The following is a 17,154-nucleotide window of genomic DNA, read 5'->3' as shown; positions in this document are numbered from 1 at the left end:
CCCCAACCAACCCCCAGCTTAGTATGTCAACGGGGGAAGGCCGCCAGGAGGAAACTGCTTTAAGACTCTCTCAATGTTTTAAAGTTATATCGTCTGAATCAACAGGTTCACCTAATATCGTTGAATTTATCTTACAACAATTAACTATTCAATTAAATTAAATATGACTATCTACAGCGTTACAACAGGGCCATTATAGCCACTTTTATACTACCATCAGCCCATCCTCCTGTTTAGGTTAGGTAGTACAGTACTTAAACGATGAGGACCATCCTACATATATTGACGTGAAAGGCAATTAGAAAGAAATCGGTACTATTGAATTTGGACAAAACGAGAAAGTTTATACTGATGTTTCCAAGAAAACTTATTCCAAACCTTCCTAAGCCTAGTATACGCAGATCCTAATAGAGTACATATATATGCTAACCTAGGCCTAGTAATATTTAGGTTTGGTTTGTTTTATTTTATCAGACTAAAGTGGTGGGTATGTGGGCCTGCGGGCCGCTCCAAGCAACAGCCTGTTGGACCAAACTCTCAAGTCAAGCCTGGCCTCGGGCCGGGCTTAGGGAGAAGAACTCCCAGAACCCGATCAAGGAGGAATAGTACCAAATTCTATCAAATTGTCCATTACGTTTATGTACGTACGATGGTTCACAGTTACATAAAGTACTACCTAAACAGGGTGGGTGGGCTGATAAATTGTCATTAAGGTTTAACATTTCGGCTCGACTCTAAAGCCATACCGGAGGGCACTGGGCCACGTGGTCCAAGATAAGTACTATCCCTAGAGGAAGAAACTGGGAGACATCTCCCGTCACGTAGGGTGCAGTAGCACCTCCACAGATCTACAGTATCTACTACTGATACTGGTTATGGTTCAAAAGGGCCACCACTTACGGGCTATTCATGCCCGTGCCACCCCTTTGGATGGCTTAATCTTCATCAGGAAGAAACTAACCATTTGCAAGAGCGTGTCCTCAACTAACACAACTGTTCTTTGGATCGCCCTGAACCTGCACTCTTTGTACCACCAGAAAATGTTATTCCTAAAAGGTGTTTAGTCAGGACAGTAAAGGAAAATATGCGAAAGACTGAGCGTAGGTAGGCTAGAGCCAAAAAGTCCACAGCTCCCCCATAGGGTCGGGGTGGGGGGAAGGGAAGCTAACGAGGCCCCAGCTTCTAATGGGGTTGGGGGGGTGGGGGAGGAAGGGAAGGTAGCAGCTAACGAGGCCCCACAGATCCCCACCAGTGGGGGTGGGGGAGGAGTCATAAGGAAGAGCAAGCAGCAGCAGCTAGACGCACACCACCTTAATGCTCCCGCAAATCCCTTGGGGGAAAACACAGTGTTCGTTAAAGGTGAGGGACGGAAGGACGCAGCAGACGGAGGTCAAGGAGGAGACAGCAGAGAGGGAGGGAGGGAGACGAAAGACAGAACAGAAGGACAAAGATCAAGAAACTTTTTCAACCACACACACAGGGATTCCTGGACTTCAACTGAATAAAGGATATTTCCTATCATGGAAACCTAGTCGTGCACCAACCTGTGTTGGCGCAATATATGATTTTCCAAGTTCAATTTCGAACATATTGAAGAAGTGTTTAAATAATTACTTGTACTTTTGAAATAGTACGTATTTATAGATATTCCAACTGGAGAACAGATTTAAGGATTTTTAATAATGCTAGAATAATGTTTCTTGATGTAGGTTTTAACTCTGAAGTTACTTTATATAGACTCAAATACAAGAGTTTTATGTAACATTACACAGCTGCTCTCTTGATGGTCGAAGAGCCTGCAATAACGCCCACAAGAAGGTTGTGTTCCAAGTGCTGGTAATAGACCTGATCAGTCTACTCGCTCTCGGGACGGACGGACGGACGGACGGACACACACGTACGTCAATATCTGGCGACTTCCCGCCAAGCAGGACATGATCGCCTCTACGCAATAAGAGCCGAACCTCGCCACTGTGGAGTCACAAGCAGTGCAAGCCACGCTCGGGGACACATTACGTCAGTGAGACGAGTTACCTCAGACAAGGACAAGTGCAGGCTTAAATTATACGTATATCAATGTCCCTAAGCACGTTATATTCATAGTTAATTTGTTTAAAGTTTGATTCTTTACAACTAGCCTCAATTTTCTAGGTGCATGACGTCTGATGTATGAAACACAGCCCGGTTGATCAAGTATACTTTGAAGGTGGTGGTAAAGTTTTTTTTTATACACCGCGAGAGGTCGGCCAGTTATGCTTCTTATGTGCTGATGGAGTGTTCAAAAGGTCATTGGTCCTTTATGTAATTGAATTGTGTATCGGCGTACCTATTGCACATATGCTTTCAAAGGGACTAATTTGCACATCCTGCCATGCCTCCTGGCCTTTAATAGAATTATTTCCGTGTGCAGATATGAAACAGTCAATAATATTTTCCCAAGTGTAAATTATTATGCCTCTCTCTGGCCTGCGCTAAAGGAATACAGAATTAAACCATTTTAAGGAGGTCCCAATAATTTAAATATTTTATTGCGTGGATTCTGACAGTAAAGAATCTCCATGTTCTCCACGTCAACAATTTATCCAGGTCTGAATGGAGCTGTTATTATGCAATAATATTCAACCCTAAAGAACACCGGTGTCTTAAAATTTACCATTGTTCTGCATCTATTGTTCCAAAAGTTCTTTTTATCCGAGCTGTCATTTTTCTTGCAGAATTAACAGCCATTTTATTGCGATCTTTAATTTCGAAAGTCTTCCGACATTATTACTCACAAATATTACTCTTTCTTTCTATTGTGTGATCTGACAGCGTTGAGTGTGGGGTTCTATTGTGTGATCTGACAGCGTTGAGTGTGGGGTTTTATTGTGTGATCTGACAGCGTTGAGTGTGGGGTTCTATTGTGTGATCTGACAGCGTTGAGTGTGGGGTTAGTTTTCAGGTTTTCGTTGTTACCGTTTCGAAGGAGCTGGAAATTATTTTAAATGTTTTCTGTGGCCCAAAAAATATCGTAGTGTCAACTGCAAAAAATGATACGGAAGGCCTACAAAATGTTATATGGTAGTCTAACTTTTCGCGTCTTCTTTACAGCCATCTGCGCAGTTTTAGCAGGTCTGAGAAAACGCCATTATCTAGGCTCAGTCTCCAGACGACTTGTAAAGCACGTGACAGGTTTTTCTATGTAATTCTTTTGATAAAGAATTCCAGGTGTGTGGGTCCTGGTGAGGAGTGCGTGGCCATACTGCCTATGGTTTCTTCCAAGTCCAGTTTGGTTAGGGTAAAATCTTGGGTGGCTAATGTTGGCATCACATTGTTGGGAGGCGGTCGGCCGAGCGGACAGCACACTGGACGCGTGATCCTGTGGTTCCGGGTTGGATCCCGGGCGCCGGTGAGAAACAATGGGCACAGTTTCTTTCACTCTGATGCTCCTGTTACCTAGCAGTAAATAGGTACCTGGGAGTTAGTCAGCTGTCACGGGCTACTTCCTGGGGGTGGAGGCCTGGTCGAGGACCGGGCCGCGGGGACACTAAAGCCCCGAAATGATCATGATAAACTTGTGACCCTGTCTTGAGGTTAACATAACAGTTCTTCGGCCACGAAGTGAGCGACAACGGAACAAATGCAACAAGAAAAACATACCTGTATCTATGTTCCCAGTTTGACTTTACCCACAAAATTGTCTACTAATAATAGGTCCTTTATTGTGGAACAGCCTCCCACAACAGCAATTGTGTACTACGCCTATCAGTTTAAAAGAACAAAAGGGGCCTAACTGACTGACTTATCAAGCTTACGAGTCTACCACTACATAACTTTACTTTTCCATTAAGCTTCAAGCCTAAATTACAAATTCACGTTTGCTATTATTTGGCCATCTCGTCTATAATTTCCCTTATACTATCAATTATTTCACTTTAATCATGTTTACAATTAAACCTAAATAAAGTAAACTAATTATTGCTATGGTTACAGTTAAAGCATTAAAGTAATTTTTGGTATTAATTTACAACTTAAATTGTTATTCAAACAATCTGTAATTTCCTTGTTGCCAATTGCTTCCCTGCCGACAATGACTGGGCCCTTGTATTCAGGAGTAATTATTGATGAACAGGCAGTATACCTACTCACATAACATCCATTCAGAAGACTTTCCCTTAGTTACAATCTCCTATTTACTAGCAACACCACCACCACTGGCATGGACTGAAAGAAAGTTTTATGCCTATATTATGTCCCCCCAAAATCATCCTGTGAAGTGTAATTAGACAACAGGTGAACGTTCAAGCACACACAGCAACTAAGTTACAATAATATACAGCTATTTACCACAGGCGAAGTTGGGCTTCGTCCTAGGATTTCAGCGGATGGCTCACCTGGTGATGCCTTAGAAGCTGTCCGGGAGCTAGGTCGCGAGTCGCTGCTGTTCTTCCCCTCCGCTTTCGTCTCGGGCGTGCTGCTGCTGAAGGCAGCCTTACAGGTGGAGGACTTTATCCTGAGGGAGGCGGAGCGGGTGAGGCGAGGTATCCTTGAGGAGCGGGAAGCTGTACTGAGGGAGGAGCTTGGCCGCTCCTCCTCCACCGGCGAGCAAGGCAGTGAGGACATTCCAGACGACGACGACGACAATGGCGAAGGCCCCGGCGACCCTTCCATCGCGAGACCTGTGGAGGGAGGGAGAAGAGGGGGGGTGATTAGTGGGCCGGAGATGCACGTCCCGAGAAAGAACACCGACACCATGATTCTAACATGACAAGTAACCTCTTAAAGAGGTTATATACTGATTTGCAGGATACGCCAAGTTATTGGTGTCTTAGGTATTAATGTAATTATCATGGCTCTGCACGCTGTATTATAATACTTCACGTGTCGGGGGACAAGAAGCCAGAGTATTCACACACGTTAGGCTTGTATGAAAATCCTACTATTCCTCATGTTGTAATTAAGGTTAGGCTTTTAGTATACCAGTGTACTCTGGTGCTACTCTCTGACTGCCACCTTCGTCTCCATCACTCACACAAATTAACTTGCCTTAAGCCCTGCACGTCTCGTTATCTAACACTTAAACAGGTAAGTTAGACATCTGGGTAAATATAAATAGGAATCAGCTTCAAATGGGCCTTCAGCAGTTTACTTAATCCTTGTGCACTACACCATCGCCTCTGAACTTAAGTTACAGATGCAAGATGCTGTACTCCACAGTAAGGGTAATTTTAAGCCCCACCCACTTGTTCGATTAAATATTTCGAGCACATAACAGGAATAAGGCATCTTGTCCCGAACATCTCCTTAGCAATACAAAAGTAAATAGTGTTTCCCTGTTTTCATTCCTGTGTTTCATTTCGGCGTTTCCTGCAGGAATCTGAGCTAGTTATTATTTTAAATGCTGTCATTGTTTACAATCACCGAGAAAAGGGCAGCACTGATGTCTCTAGTTTTAACATCTTAAATTTATTGAGTACTGGCATGCGTGAATCCGTCTGTTTATCAAGGTGGTGGTATCTCGTCATCTCTCTCCCTCCTTGCCAATACAGGAACACTGAAGCATTTAAACAGCTTATATCTGATGTTTAAATAAAGAGGGATCAAAGCCATACTTTAATAGGCGGACATACTAGCAGGAGGCCCAGTAGCTGAAGTCCGTACTGCAAGCACAAACTAGGAGAGCGCGCGCACTGTGCTCTCGTCTCCCTGACCCCCACCACCACGCACGTCACACCCCCTCCCCCCCAACCATCTGTGTCACACTAGGCTACAGAAAATAAAGCCGTGCCAACATGAGGCATGTTACTGTTGTCACGTACACTTCCCGATATACGACGGGAGGCGGGCACAGCTGCCCCCCCCCGTCACCCATGCTCCACCATCGCAGGTTCCACCTGGCCACAGCCACCATCGCAGGTTCCACCTGGCCACAGCCACCATCACAGGTTCCACCTGGCCACAGCCACCATCGCAGGTTCCACCTGGCCACAGCCACCATCACAGGTTCCACCTGGCCACAGCCACCATCGCAGGTTCCACCTGGCCACAGCCACCATCGCAGGTTCCACCTGGCCACAGCCACCATCACAGGTTCCACCTGGCCACAGCCACCATCGCAGGTTCCACCTGGCCACAGCCACCATCACAGGTTCCACCTGGCCACAGCCACCATCACAGGTTCCACCTGGCCACAGCCACCATCACAGGTTCCACCTGGCCACAGCCACCATCACAGGTTCCACCTGGCCACAGCCACCATCACAGGTTCCACCTGGCCACAGCCACCATCACAGGTTCCACCTGGCCACAGCCACCATCACAGGTTCCACCTGGCCACAGCCACCATCACAGGTTCCACCTGGCCACAGCCACCATCACAGGTTCCACCTGGCCACAGCCACCATCACAGGTTCCACCTGGCCACAGCCACCATCACAGGTTCCACCTGACCACCATAAATGTCAAGAGGCTCCAGTAACCACATGGGCTTCAGTCAAAACAAGAGACCCTCGGGGTCTGCACCAGATTAAGTTGAAAAGATTGGGTTCCTATGCCTAGTCTCCCCGACTTGGCCTCAATTGAAGCCTCAGAAACCCTAAAAGATTAGACTGAATTCCAGGTTGCATTGCTTTCGACCCTGTCGTGGGTGTAGTGGTCCAAGGCGTGTGCTTGAGAGTACCCAGAGCATAGGTTCGAATCATCTTCATGGCTCCTACCAGAAGATATAGCGCTACCAGAACAGACAGTTGTATGTATTTGTTGCAGCACAGACACGTCAAGTTCTCCGTTGTTCTCTTAAATCTGCACGTGAATGATAACAGGAGACATTCGCTTCAACGCACTTGAGTAGTAGTTATACCATTACACAGAAATCACAATAGCGTTATGCGTCAAATGAACAAATCCACAAGGGCCGTGACGAGGATTCGAACCTACGTCCGAGAGCATCCCAGAAACCATCCCAGAGAGCTACGACAATCGACTGCCAGTCGATTAAGACGACTAAGTCGCACAGACGACTGCCAGTCGATTAAGGCAACGTTTGGATTGCTCTCGGACGTAGGTTCGAATCCTCGTCACGGCCCTTGCGGATTTGTTCATTTGTTATACCATGTATTGTACGCTCACAGTAAGGCCCACTTGCTTAAAGTGTTCCGTAGACACCTTGGGGGTCCCTGGGCCGCCGGTTGGGAACCACTGACCTCTGCCAACACCCGAACCTTCCCAGGATGCAACACGCAACAGTTGCAGAGTTCCCAGGGTACCTATTTACCGACAGAGGCATCAGGTGAAAAGAATCTTACCCAACCATTTCTGTCCACCCCGGGGATTGAACCAGTAATCCTTTAACGCGAGTTTAGGCCGTAGACCGCTGAGCTATTTAATTTTGTTTTTAGTCAATTTACCTGTTATTACAAAGGGCAGATTCACAACATACAAACTTAAGGTAGAGCCGTCCATTGACTGAAGTGTTGCCAAACTCTTTCTGCTGTCTCCCACGTGATGACGTGATCACGTATGTCACGTAATATTCAGCCCGACCCACTACTCCAGCCACGTCTTCCTCACAACAAGGAAATAACTTTTTAATGACGAAGAGAATTCTTCGATTTAACAGACTACTGGCAAGCCAAAAAATAGAATTCGTCTGAATAAACTGTAATATACAGTTCACACGAGGAAACGTCTTGCAAGTTGAAGAAAGCTTGCTTAATTGGTAGTCATGAACATGGACAAAAAATAATGGAGAAGTTGCAGAGCGACGCTAGAACTTGCCGGGGAGTGAATGAACTCATTCATGTTGTAATTAGTTTTTAATTAAAATTCACGCACTATTTAAACAAGACAGGACAATATATAATAAGCCTAACTGGTGGAGAGCTGTGGACACCCTCACAGTGTACAACACTCCAGTGTTGAACACTCAGTCACTATAACTGGCAGTGTACTAGTCACTGAAAGGGGGGTATGAAGAGTCGTATGACCTCTCAAGTACAAATAATTCAGGAGAATCTAAGACACCGCGAGAGTGAAACTGCTTGCTAAGCTCCGTGACGTCATAGGCGCCGCACATTAGCTTTATTAAGTACATTAGAGTAAGGCACACGTAGCCTGTGTATCTTATCTTGTGGTCGGAGGAAAGGCTCGACAAGTCCCTCACTATTGCTCCCCGGGTCGTCGTAGAGGAAATTCTCTCTTTACCGAGAGGTAGAGTTTGCACGGACTCTGGGACCAGGCAGAAGAAATGCAGACAGGCACGAAGGTTCAAATGAGCCACGGAGATACTACAAACTACTGGGCCATCAGGGAACTGGAAAGATGCAACTTGCCATGCATTCACACGCGTGTGTGGGGTACAGCTGTAAGACAACCCAGGCAATGGAAAACCTGCTTGCTGGTGTAATCTAGTTGAAGCTCCATTCAGGCAAACAGCAGCTTAAATGTGCCACAAACATCTTAAATCCATTGATATCGAGATGTGGCAATAGGCCAGAACCACGAGATAAAGGTCCAGAGTTACGTAGACAGACTGTAAGGAAGAAATCTCTTCCGGAAAGAAGAAAAATGAACACAAGACGAGTACGTTCACAGCATACTAGATACCTTGAGGCACCGACAAGGTGGATGGATGACAGGCTGGGGAGTAGAACAACTCCCAGAACCCCATCAAGCAGGTGTCAAGCAGGCTGAGACACCAATCCGCCCTAAGACCACGTTCTTTCCTGCTGCAGCCGTCGCCAGACACACAATTATAATTATTCCATACCGTGTAGCGTTGTCAAATACAATGGCACACTATGGTTTTGTCGATAAGAACATTCTTTGCCTATTTGTCAAGTCAATGTGTGTGTATATTCTCCGTGCATCAATGAAGCATTTTCAGTAAGATTCAAAAACTAGAAAGAGCTTTAAGCATTCAGAAAAAACTTCTAATGCAATTGTGGGTCATTTGAGAACTCAATATAGCTGTGGGAAAGAGGTAGGGAGGCTAGGTACAGAGTCGAGTGATGCCAGGGGTCAGGGAAGAGAGGGAAGTGTCAATATACCAGCATGGAATACATAAACACCTTCATTAATGGCTTTTTTCATTCCTGGTTCAAATTGGAACTAAAATTTAACCATTTTCAGTACTTATGTTGAGGCTTAACCAGAGGGAACAAATGAACGTTTAGCACCAGAATGAGCACCAAATATGTATACATTGATGTATACATCTTGTACCTTCATGTATACATCTTATACATTCATATATACATCTTTGGGCCTCATTCTGGTTCTTCAGTACCAGGGCAAAGTAGAATACATTTGGGAATGAAATGTACCTTGATCCTTGGAAGTACGGTTAGGTAAAAACAATTATGCAACTGTACAGAGGGTATTTGCTAAAATTTCATATTTTATTCAATTCATATATTTAGCAACGTAATTTGTCTACATGTTATGACAAATGTTCAATATTGTTGCAATGTCTGAAACCAAGTTGCTAATAATTTATTTCAGACCTGAAACAAGACTAAAAATACCAAATAATATCAAGGGAACAATTTCCTTTAACAACTTTCCCGCCAGATCGAGCGGGAGCTCATAATTGGCGCCAATTTATGTCCAGCTCAACATTTTTATGTCGCTAAATTGCTTGTTTTTCTTCGCGGAGTTCGCGGTCCATTCTTTTTCTACATCGATGGAGTTTTCTTCTGTTCCTAGCTTCACCTTTCTGGTATACTCTACGTCACACAGCATAACTATTTGAAACAAATCGGTGTTTAATGTTAAATTTTATCGTAGTAAAATAAGCACAGAAGGTTTCACTCGTGACTATCTCCAACGTGCGCACTGCCTTATGGTGACACTGGTGATTGGTGCCCAGCTCGAGAGGTGGTCACGGGACCGCTGTGATAGGACTGAGGTGTACACCTGATTTACTATGCAGGCGATGAGTCACAATAACGTGGCTAAAGTATGTTGACCAGACCACACTCTAGAAGGTGAAGGGACGACGACGTTTCGGTTTCGGACCATTCTCAAGTCGATTGTGAATGGTCCAGGACGGACCGAAACGTCGTCGTCCCTTCACCTTCTAGTGTGTGGTCTGGTCAACACCTGATTCACTACTCTAACCCCCCGACACTCGCACTTGTCTGGACCAGCTCTTAAGAGTGACACGAGCCGTCACACTGGAAGTGTTGACTGATAACCTGCAAGCATCACTCGGGATATCAGGTCATTAATCCTGTTAAATGTGTAGGCTTATCTCTACGTGTCATTGACCGGTTTGACAACCAAACTGGGTGAGGGTGACTATTTTTGTGGCTCCTTTCACACTAACCTAGGTCCACTAGAGATGGTGAGGGGTGCGTGTAATGGGAATGTTATTGGGGTACGGGGGGGACGGTGACTTTCGTGTATTTCACAGCTAAATGTTCCAACAAACGTGTATACATCCACATAATCGTACAGTCCCGCGTTCCTCTGACCCGCAATACCATTTAACACCATAAAATGTCAAGACAATACCAGACTCTTAAACCAACTCTGCAACACAAATTCCAACTGGAGTATCCGACTCGCATGTACAGCAAAAGCACGTACGCCCAGTCTCCCTACTCAGGGGCACCATTCCTTTCCCCGTCCCATCCCCAAACCCTTATCATAACCCCTTTCCAAGTGCTATATAGTCGTAATGGCTTGGCGCCTCTCCTGATAGTTTCCTTCACTTTCCCTACACAGGCGTATTTTTTTTTTTAAGCTCGCGTTGGTTCCGGGGATCAATGCCCGTGGCCCGGTCTCTGATCAGGCCTAATTGGTGGCGTGATGATATCCAAGATGATGATCTATGATGATTGTATGTCTGATGTATGAACCACAGCCCGGTTGATCAAGTATCCTTTGGAGACAAGTTCTTGTTAACAACGTGAGAGGTCGGCTAGTTATGCCCCCTTACGTGTCATGTTGAAGTCTTGAGCCTGCAAGGACAACTAGGCGAGTGCATACACACCGTCACCAACAAACACCAACTAGCCAACACACAAAGCACGGATACTCTACTGGATTCTTGGAATAAAGGCATTGCTGTAGTGTTACAAAAGATGTTCACAAGCATTTAAAAGCCCTTTTAAATGTAACACGAGCCGTGTTTAGTGATATTTATGTAGGAGTGGGATTGCACCCCCAATCTCCTTACGTAAAATGCTGAGGCTGTACAAATTTCTTTTACTGCACGTAATCTGGTAATCTTTCAAACTGTGTGAATCTTTCTGACTTGCTGCTTAAGTGTGATGTCTCCTATCATTCAAACTGTATCGCTTCATGTAGGGAAATTTTGAACCATTTCAGTTTAGTGCACTTTGCCTTTTTTTTTATTACACTTGTAATAACTTAGTTTTCACTAGAACTCCTGTTACTACTACACGTGTTTTCACACTTAAGAGTTTAACATAAAGAATATATTATGATTTGTCTGCTGCTCAGTTTGCTGTACACAGCTATGCACCTGGTCATTACAGCGAGAGTGGTAACCGTCTACTATGGTTAGGAAAGTTGTGATATAGCTCTTGAAATAGAACATTCTCTAACTATAAGGTGTGAAGGATAGATGAAATTGTTTATGTAATATAATCTATGATGAGGTCTGATAAAAGATCTTTTGTGCCCTCTAATTCTTTTTTGCGCTACCGCTCACAGGATGAGTATGGGGTGTACAACAATCAAATACAGCAAGCACCCCGCCCACCTACTACCAGTGACACGTGACCACACTTGACATTCTCTCTAAGTGGGAGGACGACAGCTGCGCACTCCCAACGGCCGGCCGCACACCGCCACTCCCACCTCCCCGCCCGGTATTTCTGGCCAACGACCGCCATATCTGCCGCCCTCTACACCCACAACCTTCCCTTCTCAAGTTCACCCCAGGAATCTTACAGTATAATGACGCACACACACTAGTACTTAGCGCATATACGAGTGTGAGCGAGCCCCCATATGTGGTATATAGTATACCAGACTATACAGAAGGATAGAAATAGCCTAAGCTACTGTGCTTTCTTGAGGTTATCTTGGAGATGATTTCGGGGCTTTTTAGTGTCCCCGCGGCCCGGTCCTCGACCAGGCCTCCACCCCCAGGAAGCAGCCCGTGACAGCTGACTAACACCCAGGTACCTATTTTACTGTTAGGTAACAGGGGCATAGGGTGAAAGAAACTCTGCCCATTGTTTCTCGCCGGCGCCTGGGATCGAATCCAGGACCACAGGATCACAAGTCCAGCATTCTGTCCGCTCGGCCGACTGCTTTTGGGATGAAATTGACGGCAAACATACCTGAACAATACTACAATTGTAACACCAATTAAAAATGATCGCTCTCCCTTTCCCCAAGTTCCAAGTGGTTATACTGATGACGTACACATACGGAGCTGTTTGGACGATTGTTCAAGTTGCAAAAAGCAAAAGGTTATGTTAAAACATAAGCCAATGTTTACAAACCCCGAGATCGCCTACTTCAGGGAGTAGGCTGCTGGGGTGGGGGTTGGGGGCTCACGAGGAGGTGGGGGAAGGGGGCTCACGAGGGGGATGGGGGGAAGGGGTGGCTATGGGAGAGGGGTTGAAGTGTAACATTTTATTTTAAACAAGTTTGTTGAGGTACACACAAAAAGGGATGAGGTAGCTCAAGCTATTCTCACTGTTCAGTACAACGTGTTCACATATTTACACACCACACACATTTCTTCCTGGGCTACCATCAGTGTTTGTCCGGTCAGTGATGGTCAAGTGGATTAAGGTGTCCTGTACATACCAGTTGCGTTGCTCCTGGCAGTATGGGTTCGGGTCACTTCTGGGGTGTGAGTTCAGTTGCATATAGTCCTGGGGACCATTCAGGCTTGTTCGCATTTCTTCCTGTATACGTGCAGTGTGATACCAAACGTACACCCAAATACTTCCATGACTAAGTACATAGGTCAATAGCAATGCAGAGCCTACACACATTCAGACAAATCAACTACAATCTTGGTGCAAAATTTTTATTTCTCTCCAGAATATCATCAATCTCTCCGTTGTGACACGTCCAGACACTGTTTAGGAACAGTCCTTATCCCAGTATTTACACACAATCAGCGGGCCATCAACATAATGCACGAGGGTGCGAGACCATTAACATACCATAGTTTACACTTTGTTTCATCACCATGAACACCCGTTCCATATTCCCAGTAATATTTGTACAACAGCCTGGTCTGGAGGCCTGGTCGAGGACCGGGCAGCGGGGACACTAAGCCCCGAAATCATAGGCAAGGTAAGGTAAGCCTGAGCCGCATGTGCCACAGTCACTCCAACCAATTTTTTTCCCTTTTCCGTAAGTGAAATCGGTGTTTTGCCTCGCATGCAGTGTTGCATGGGTTGACTTCTCTCATTACCTCTTCTCGACACTTCCGCCTGTACCTGCATATTCTAGCGTTATTTAGTCTTTTCGTTTCTGGGTAAAATTCATTCAATGTCAACTTGTGGTGCATTTGGCCGCCAGCTCACCAGCCACCTCGTTGAGCACTATTCCAACACGAGATGGAATTCATATAAATTTCCACTTTGTGATCTATTGGCTCTTAATCCTTTTCTTACAACCCTCAACAACTATGGACTTGAGGATTGGATTTCGACAAAATGAATTTTAGTACTCTTCAGCTATCGACAAATACGAAAACATCTTTTTCATCTTTAACGACATCCTCCATACCAGCCAGAATGGCCTGCAGCTCAGCGTGTGTTGATTAAATATAATTACCAAGTCGAAGTTCAATTTTCGTGTCCACAGTTCCGTACTCAGTGGCCTTCTTATGACACCACACACCGCCATCTTCTCCCACTGATCCCTCACAACATACATGTAAATTTTTGTCTCTTGGCAACAGATTTCTTATCAGGGCGGAGGTTGGATTGATCGAGGGAGGAGTACTTAACCAATTGTGCTTGCTGAAGCTGATCATCGGCTCTTTGGTCCCGCCTCTCACCCTTCATCAGCTGATATAAAGGTTCCCAAGCCAATTCGACTTGGCCCTTTTGAAACACGTGACTAGGGTCTCATAACTTCGTTTATAGTGCATTCCATTTATTCAAGATTAGAAAAAAATTAACATTTCAGTGGCTCAAGTAGGTACTAAGAGTATTTTCGTCCCCTTGTTCATGAATCGTCCATTACAAAAACTGAAGTCTGCCATTTCAATTCCCCTGAAAATTATCATTATAATGTCTTTTCCAACTTCAGTCTTCCAGTGAGGTGGTTTAATGCCTTTGGTCCTCTCATAAATCGTCCCTCAGGAAAGGGAAGAGACTGGCCAATGATCCTCAACTGTTCACCCATATTTATCCAACAGTAATTATGAACCTGGTTGTAAGCCGACTGGTAGATCGTGTTCCAGAGAAAACTTAAACGGATTGGATAAACGGACATTGGCCTCTCACAGGATGGGGTATTGGGGGTATAAATAATAGAATAAATAGTCAAAGGCACTGGTTAAATATCCCTAGTCGACCAACAAATTGAACCACATTTAAATCTGGCGCCACCAGGAGTCAAACACAGAAAACAACTGCCTCTCGCCGCAGCATCAAGGATCAGCTGACGCCATAAACACAACATCCCCCCCCCCCACACAGTGCGGCAAGTCTCTCCTTGCCGGCTGACAGCTGGGTGGATAGCGCTTCGGATTCGTAGTCCTGAGGTTCCAGGTTCGATCTCCGGTGGAGGCCGAGACAAATGGACAAAATGTTTCTTTCACCCTGATGCCCCTGTTACCCAGCAGTAAATAGGTACCTAGGAGTTAGACAGCTGCTACAGGCAGCTGTAGGGGGGGAAGGGGATGTAATAAAAAGGAGGCCTGGTCGAGGACCGGGCCGCGGAGACGCTAAGCCCAGAAATCAAGATAACCTCTAACACACACTTCTCTATAGTCGCCGCTCCTCTATTTACACCAAGACTAAAACCACTTTTGAAACCTTGTCATTGCCAACATCAACGGAAGGATAAACCCTCCATGCACACTGCACGTACCATCAAGATAATATAACTACATTCTTGCCACTGTTGCCGCTTCAGTCTCCAGATGCTTGATGGCAAGTCAAAGTCAATATATATAGTCCTAAGTTTATTTAAGTGAAAAGCAATCCAGTACAATACCCGAGATACAGGAGGGACAAAGTTCCTAATACGAGCAATGTATTAGGAACATTAGGACCTAATATCTCAATGTTGTAGTGCTAGGGTTTTCAACGTCACTACTGACAAGCACACTATGGCTCTAAAATATTTTGGAGAACGCTAGGGATATAAACTTGAATATGGCGTAGATGAGAGCCAGCACTGCCGTGTAGACAAACTTCAGCATCTTGGTGGTCAATTTAGCCACCACGAAGTTCAAGAAAGATTCAGCTTTCACAGCCAGAGGCATGCTGAACCTCGGCCCGGGGACCTCGTGCCCCTGGGCACCGCCCTCGCTCGCTGCCTCCGTGCCCTCAACGACCCCATCACTGTCCGCACTGGTGCCCAAGTTGGAGTCATAGCGGCACTGGACACCGCTAGGCCCTGTGCAGCCTTCACTGCTGGTGTGAGTGCCACTTTCTCCTGCGCGGGGAGACTCGCGTCCCGCTTCACTAGCAGGTCGCAGGGCCATGTTGTTGAGAGACCCACGTAGGCGCGCGCACACAGGCACTCCACTCGTCGGTCGTCTACTGTGCAAACTTACCTACCTTGGCACTTGGTCGCCCCAGCCAGTGCCAACCCCACAGGGCGCCAGGCAAGTCGGGCCTACCTGCTTCATGGCTGGAGGTGGTGAAGGAAAAGATGGAGATGTTGGGGACGCTAGCCGAGAGTAAGTGGGTGATGGAGACGAGGCCCATCATGTCGCCGACTGCCACTACCTCATACTGACACCACAGTCTGTCCTGGCACCTTTGACACAGCGCGTCACTACCCCTCCCCCCCCAACACACACACACACACACACACACACACACACACACACACACACACACACACACACACACACACACTAATCACTTTCCCACCTTCCTCTTTGGTTCTCGCATTTATCGTGATCCTTACAGCGTCGTCCCTTCCTTGCACCCTCCTGGTCTGACTCTCCGGCATCCCCTGCCAATCGTTTCCACCCTTACCTCACTACTACTACATACCCCCACAGATTGAATGATAAAAGATTAAGCCATCCAAAAGGTGGCACGGGCATGAATAGCCCGTAATACCCACACACTTACCCCTTTCCTTAAATTCTAAAATGTCTCAATTTCCTGCAACCTTTTCCCCCCCCCATCTTTAACCCCCCAATGGCTTAAGGTTCTCCCCCAGATTCGCTTGTTCGACTGGGTCACTTGCATGCCCAAATACCCTAATCACCTTTCTCCTCTTGACGCCTTCCCCTGATTGGAGACCCTTCCCTTCCTCCCCCCGCTTGAGGCTACACGTATCTCCTGGGGGTGGGTTTGCCCCCTTGCATCTGAACCCCTCTCGCAGGTCTTCCCACTGAACCCTTCCTGCCTCTCTCCTTCAACCTTACTTAGCGAGCAGCTCTCCCTCCACCGTTTGCTCCATTATCTCCATTTCCCCCTACCGGTCTTGTGGATATCGTGCATAATCTCGTAATGCGAGGGGCAGCGCCACTACCCACACCACACCCAACGTATATCAGCACGTTTCTCATTGTTCGGCTTCCTGCGCTCTCCTGTTTGTGACCTTGGTGCCAGAGTCCACTGTGTAATTATGGTTATAATTATTACAGCAATATCTGCTACTTCACCTCGCTTTCACGTGAACTATCCCATGTGCACACGCCTCATGTCCGACACACGTCCTCCACGCCCCCCCCCCCCACGTCCGACAAACGCCCCCCACGTCCGACACCACCCACGCCCGCCGTCAAGCCCAAATATCCGCACACAGTGGGTGAAAATGTGGACATGAGAGCCCGAACAAAACAACCACTCGACGCCCATCGCTCGGCCGTAGGCGGAACACGCGTTGAAACCCACGTCAAGAGTCAGGCCCTAATGGCCATGCCAGGCATACTGGGATAGGGAAGGGGGGGGGGGGCTGGGGTGACGGGGAGGAGCCCAAAAGGTAGGGTAGGAAGATGGGGGACTAGGGATAGAAGGATGAGGTTGGGGGGTGAAG

The 17,154-nt window shown here is 46.4% G+C and overlaps 1 protein-coding gene across 1 annotated transcript in view; it reads right to left on the bottom strand.

The window, feature by feature from the left end:
• The window catches only part of qtc (quick-to-court), a 66,341-nt gene extending 50,457 nt beyond the window's left edge, over positions 1-15,884 (bottom strand). Inside the window, exons 1-2 of the mRNA XM_069300580.1 lie at positions 15,779-15,884; positions 4,382-4,658 (exon numbers count right to left, since the gene is read on the bottom strand). Of these exons, the coding sequence (XP_069156681.1) occupies positions 4,382-4,658; positions 15,779-15,869 (368 nt within the window). The 5' untranslated portion in view covers positions 15,870-15,884. The remainder of the gene's footprint in view (positions 1-4,381; positions 4,659-15,778) is intronic.
• Between the last annotated feature and the right edge of the window lie 1,270 nt (positions 15,885-17,154).

Source organism: Procambarus clarkii, chromosome 5, assembly GCF_040958095.1.
Source record: "Procambarus clarkii isolate CNS0578487 chromosome 5, FALCON_Pclarkii_2.0, whole genome shotgun sequence".
Classification (NCBI taxonomy): domain Eukaryota; kingdom Metazoa; phylum Arthropoda; class Malacostraca; order Decapoda; family Cambaridae; genus Procambarus; species Procambarus clarkii.
Note: the sequence above shows the minus strand (reverse complement) of the source record. Positions and strands in the feature narration are given on the sequence as shown.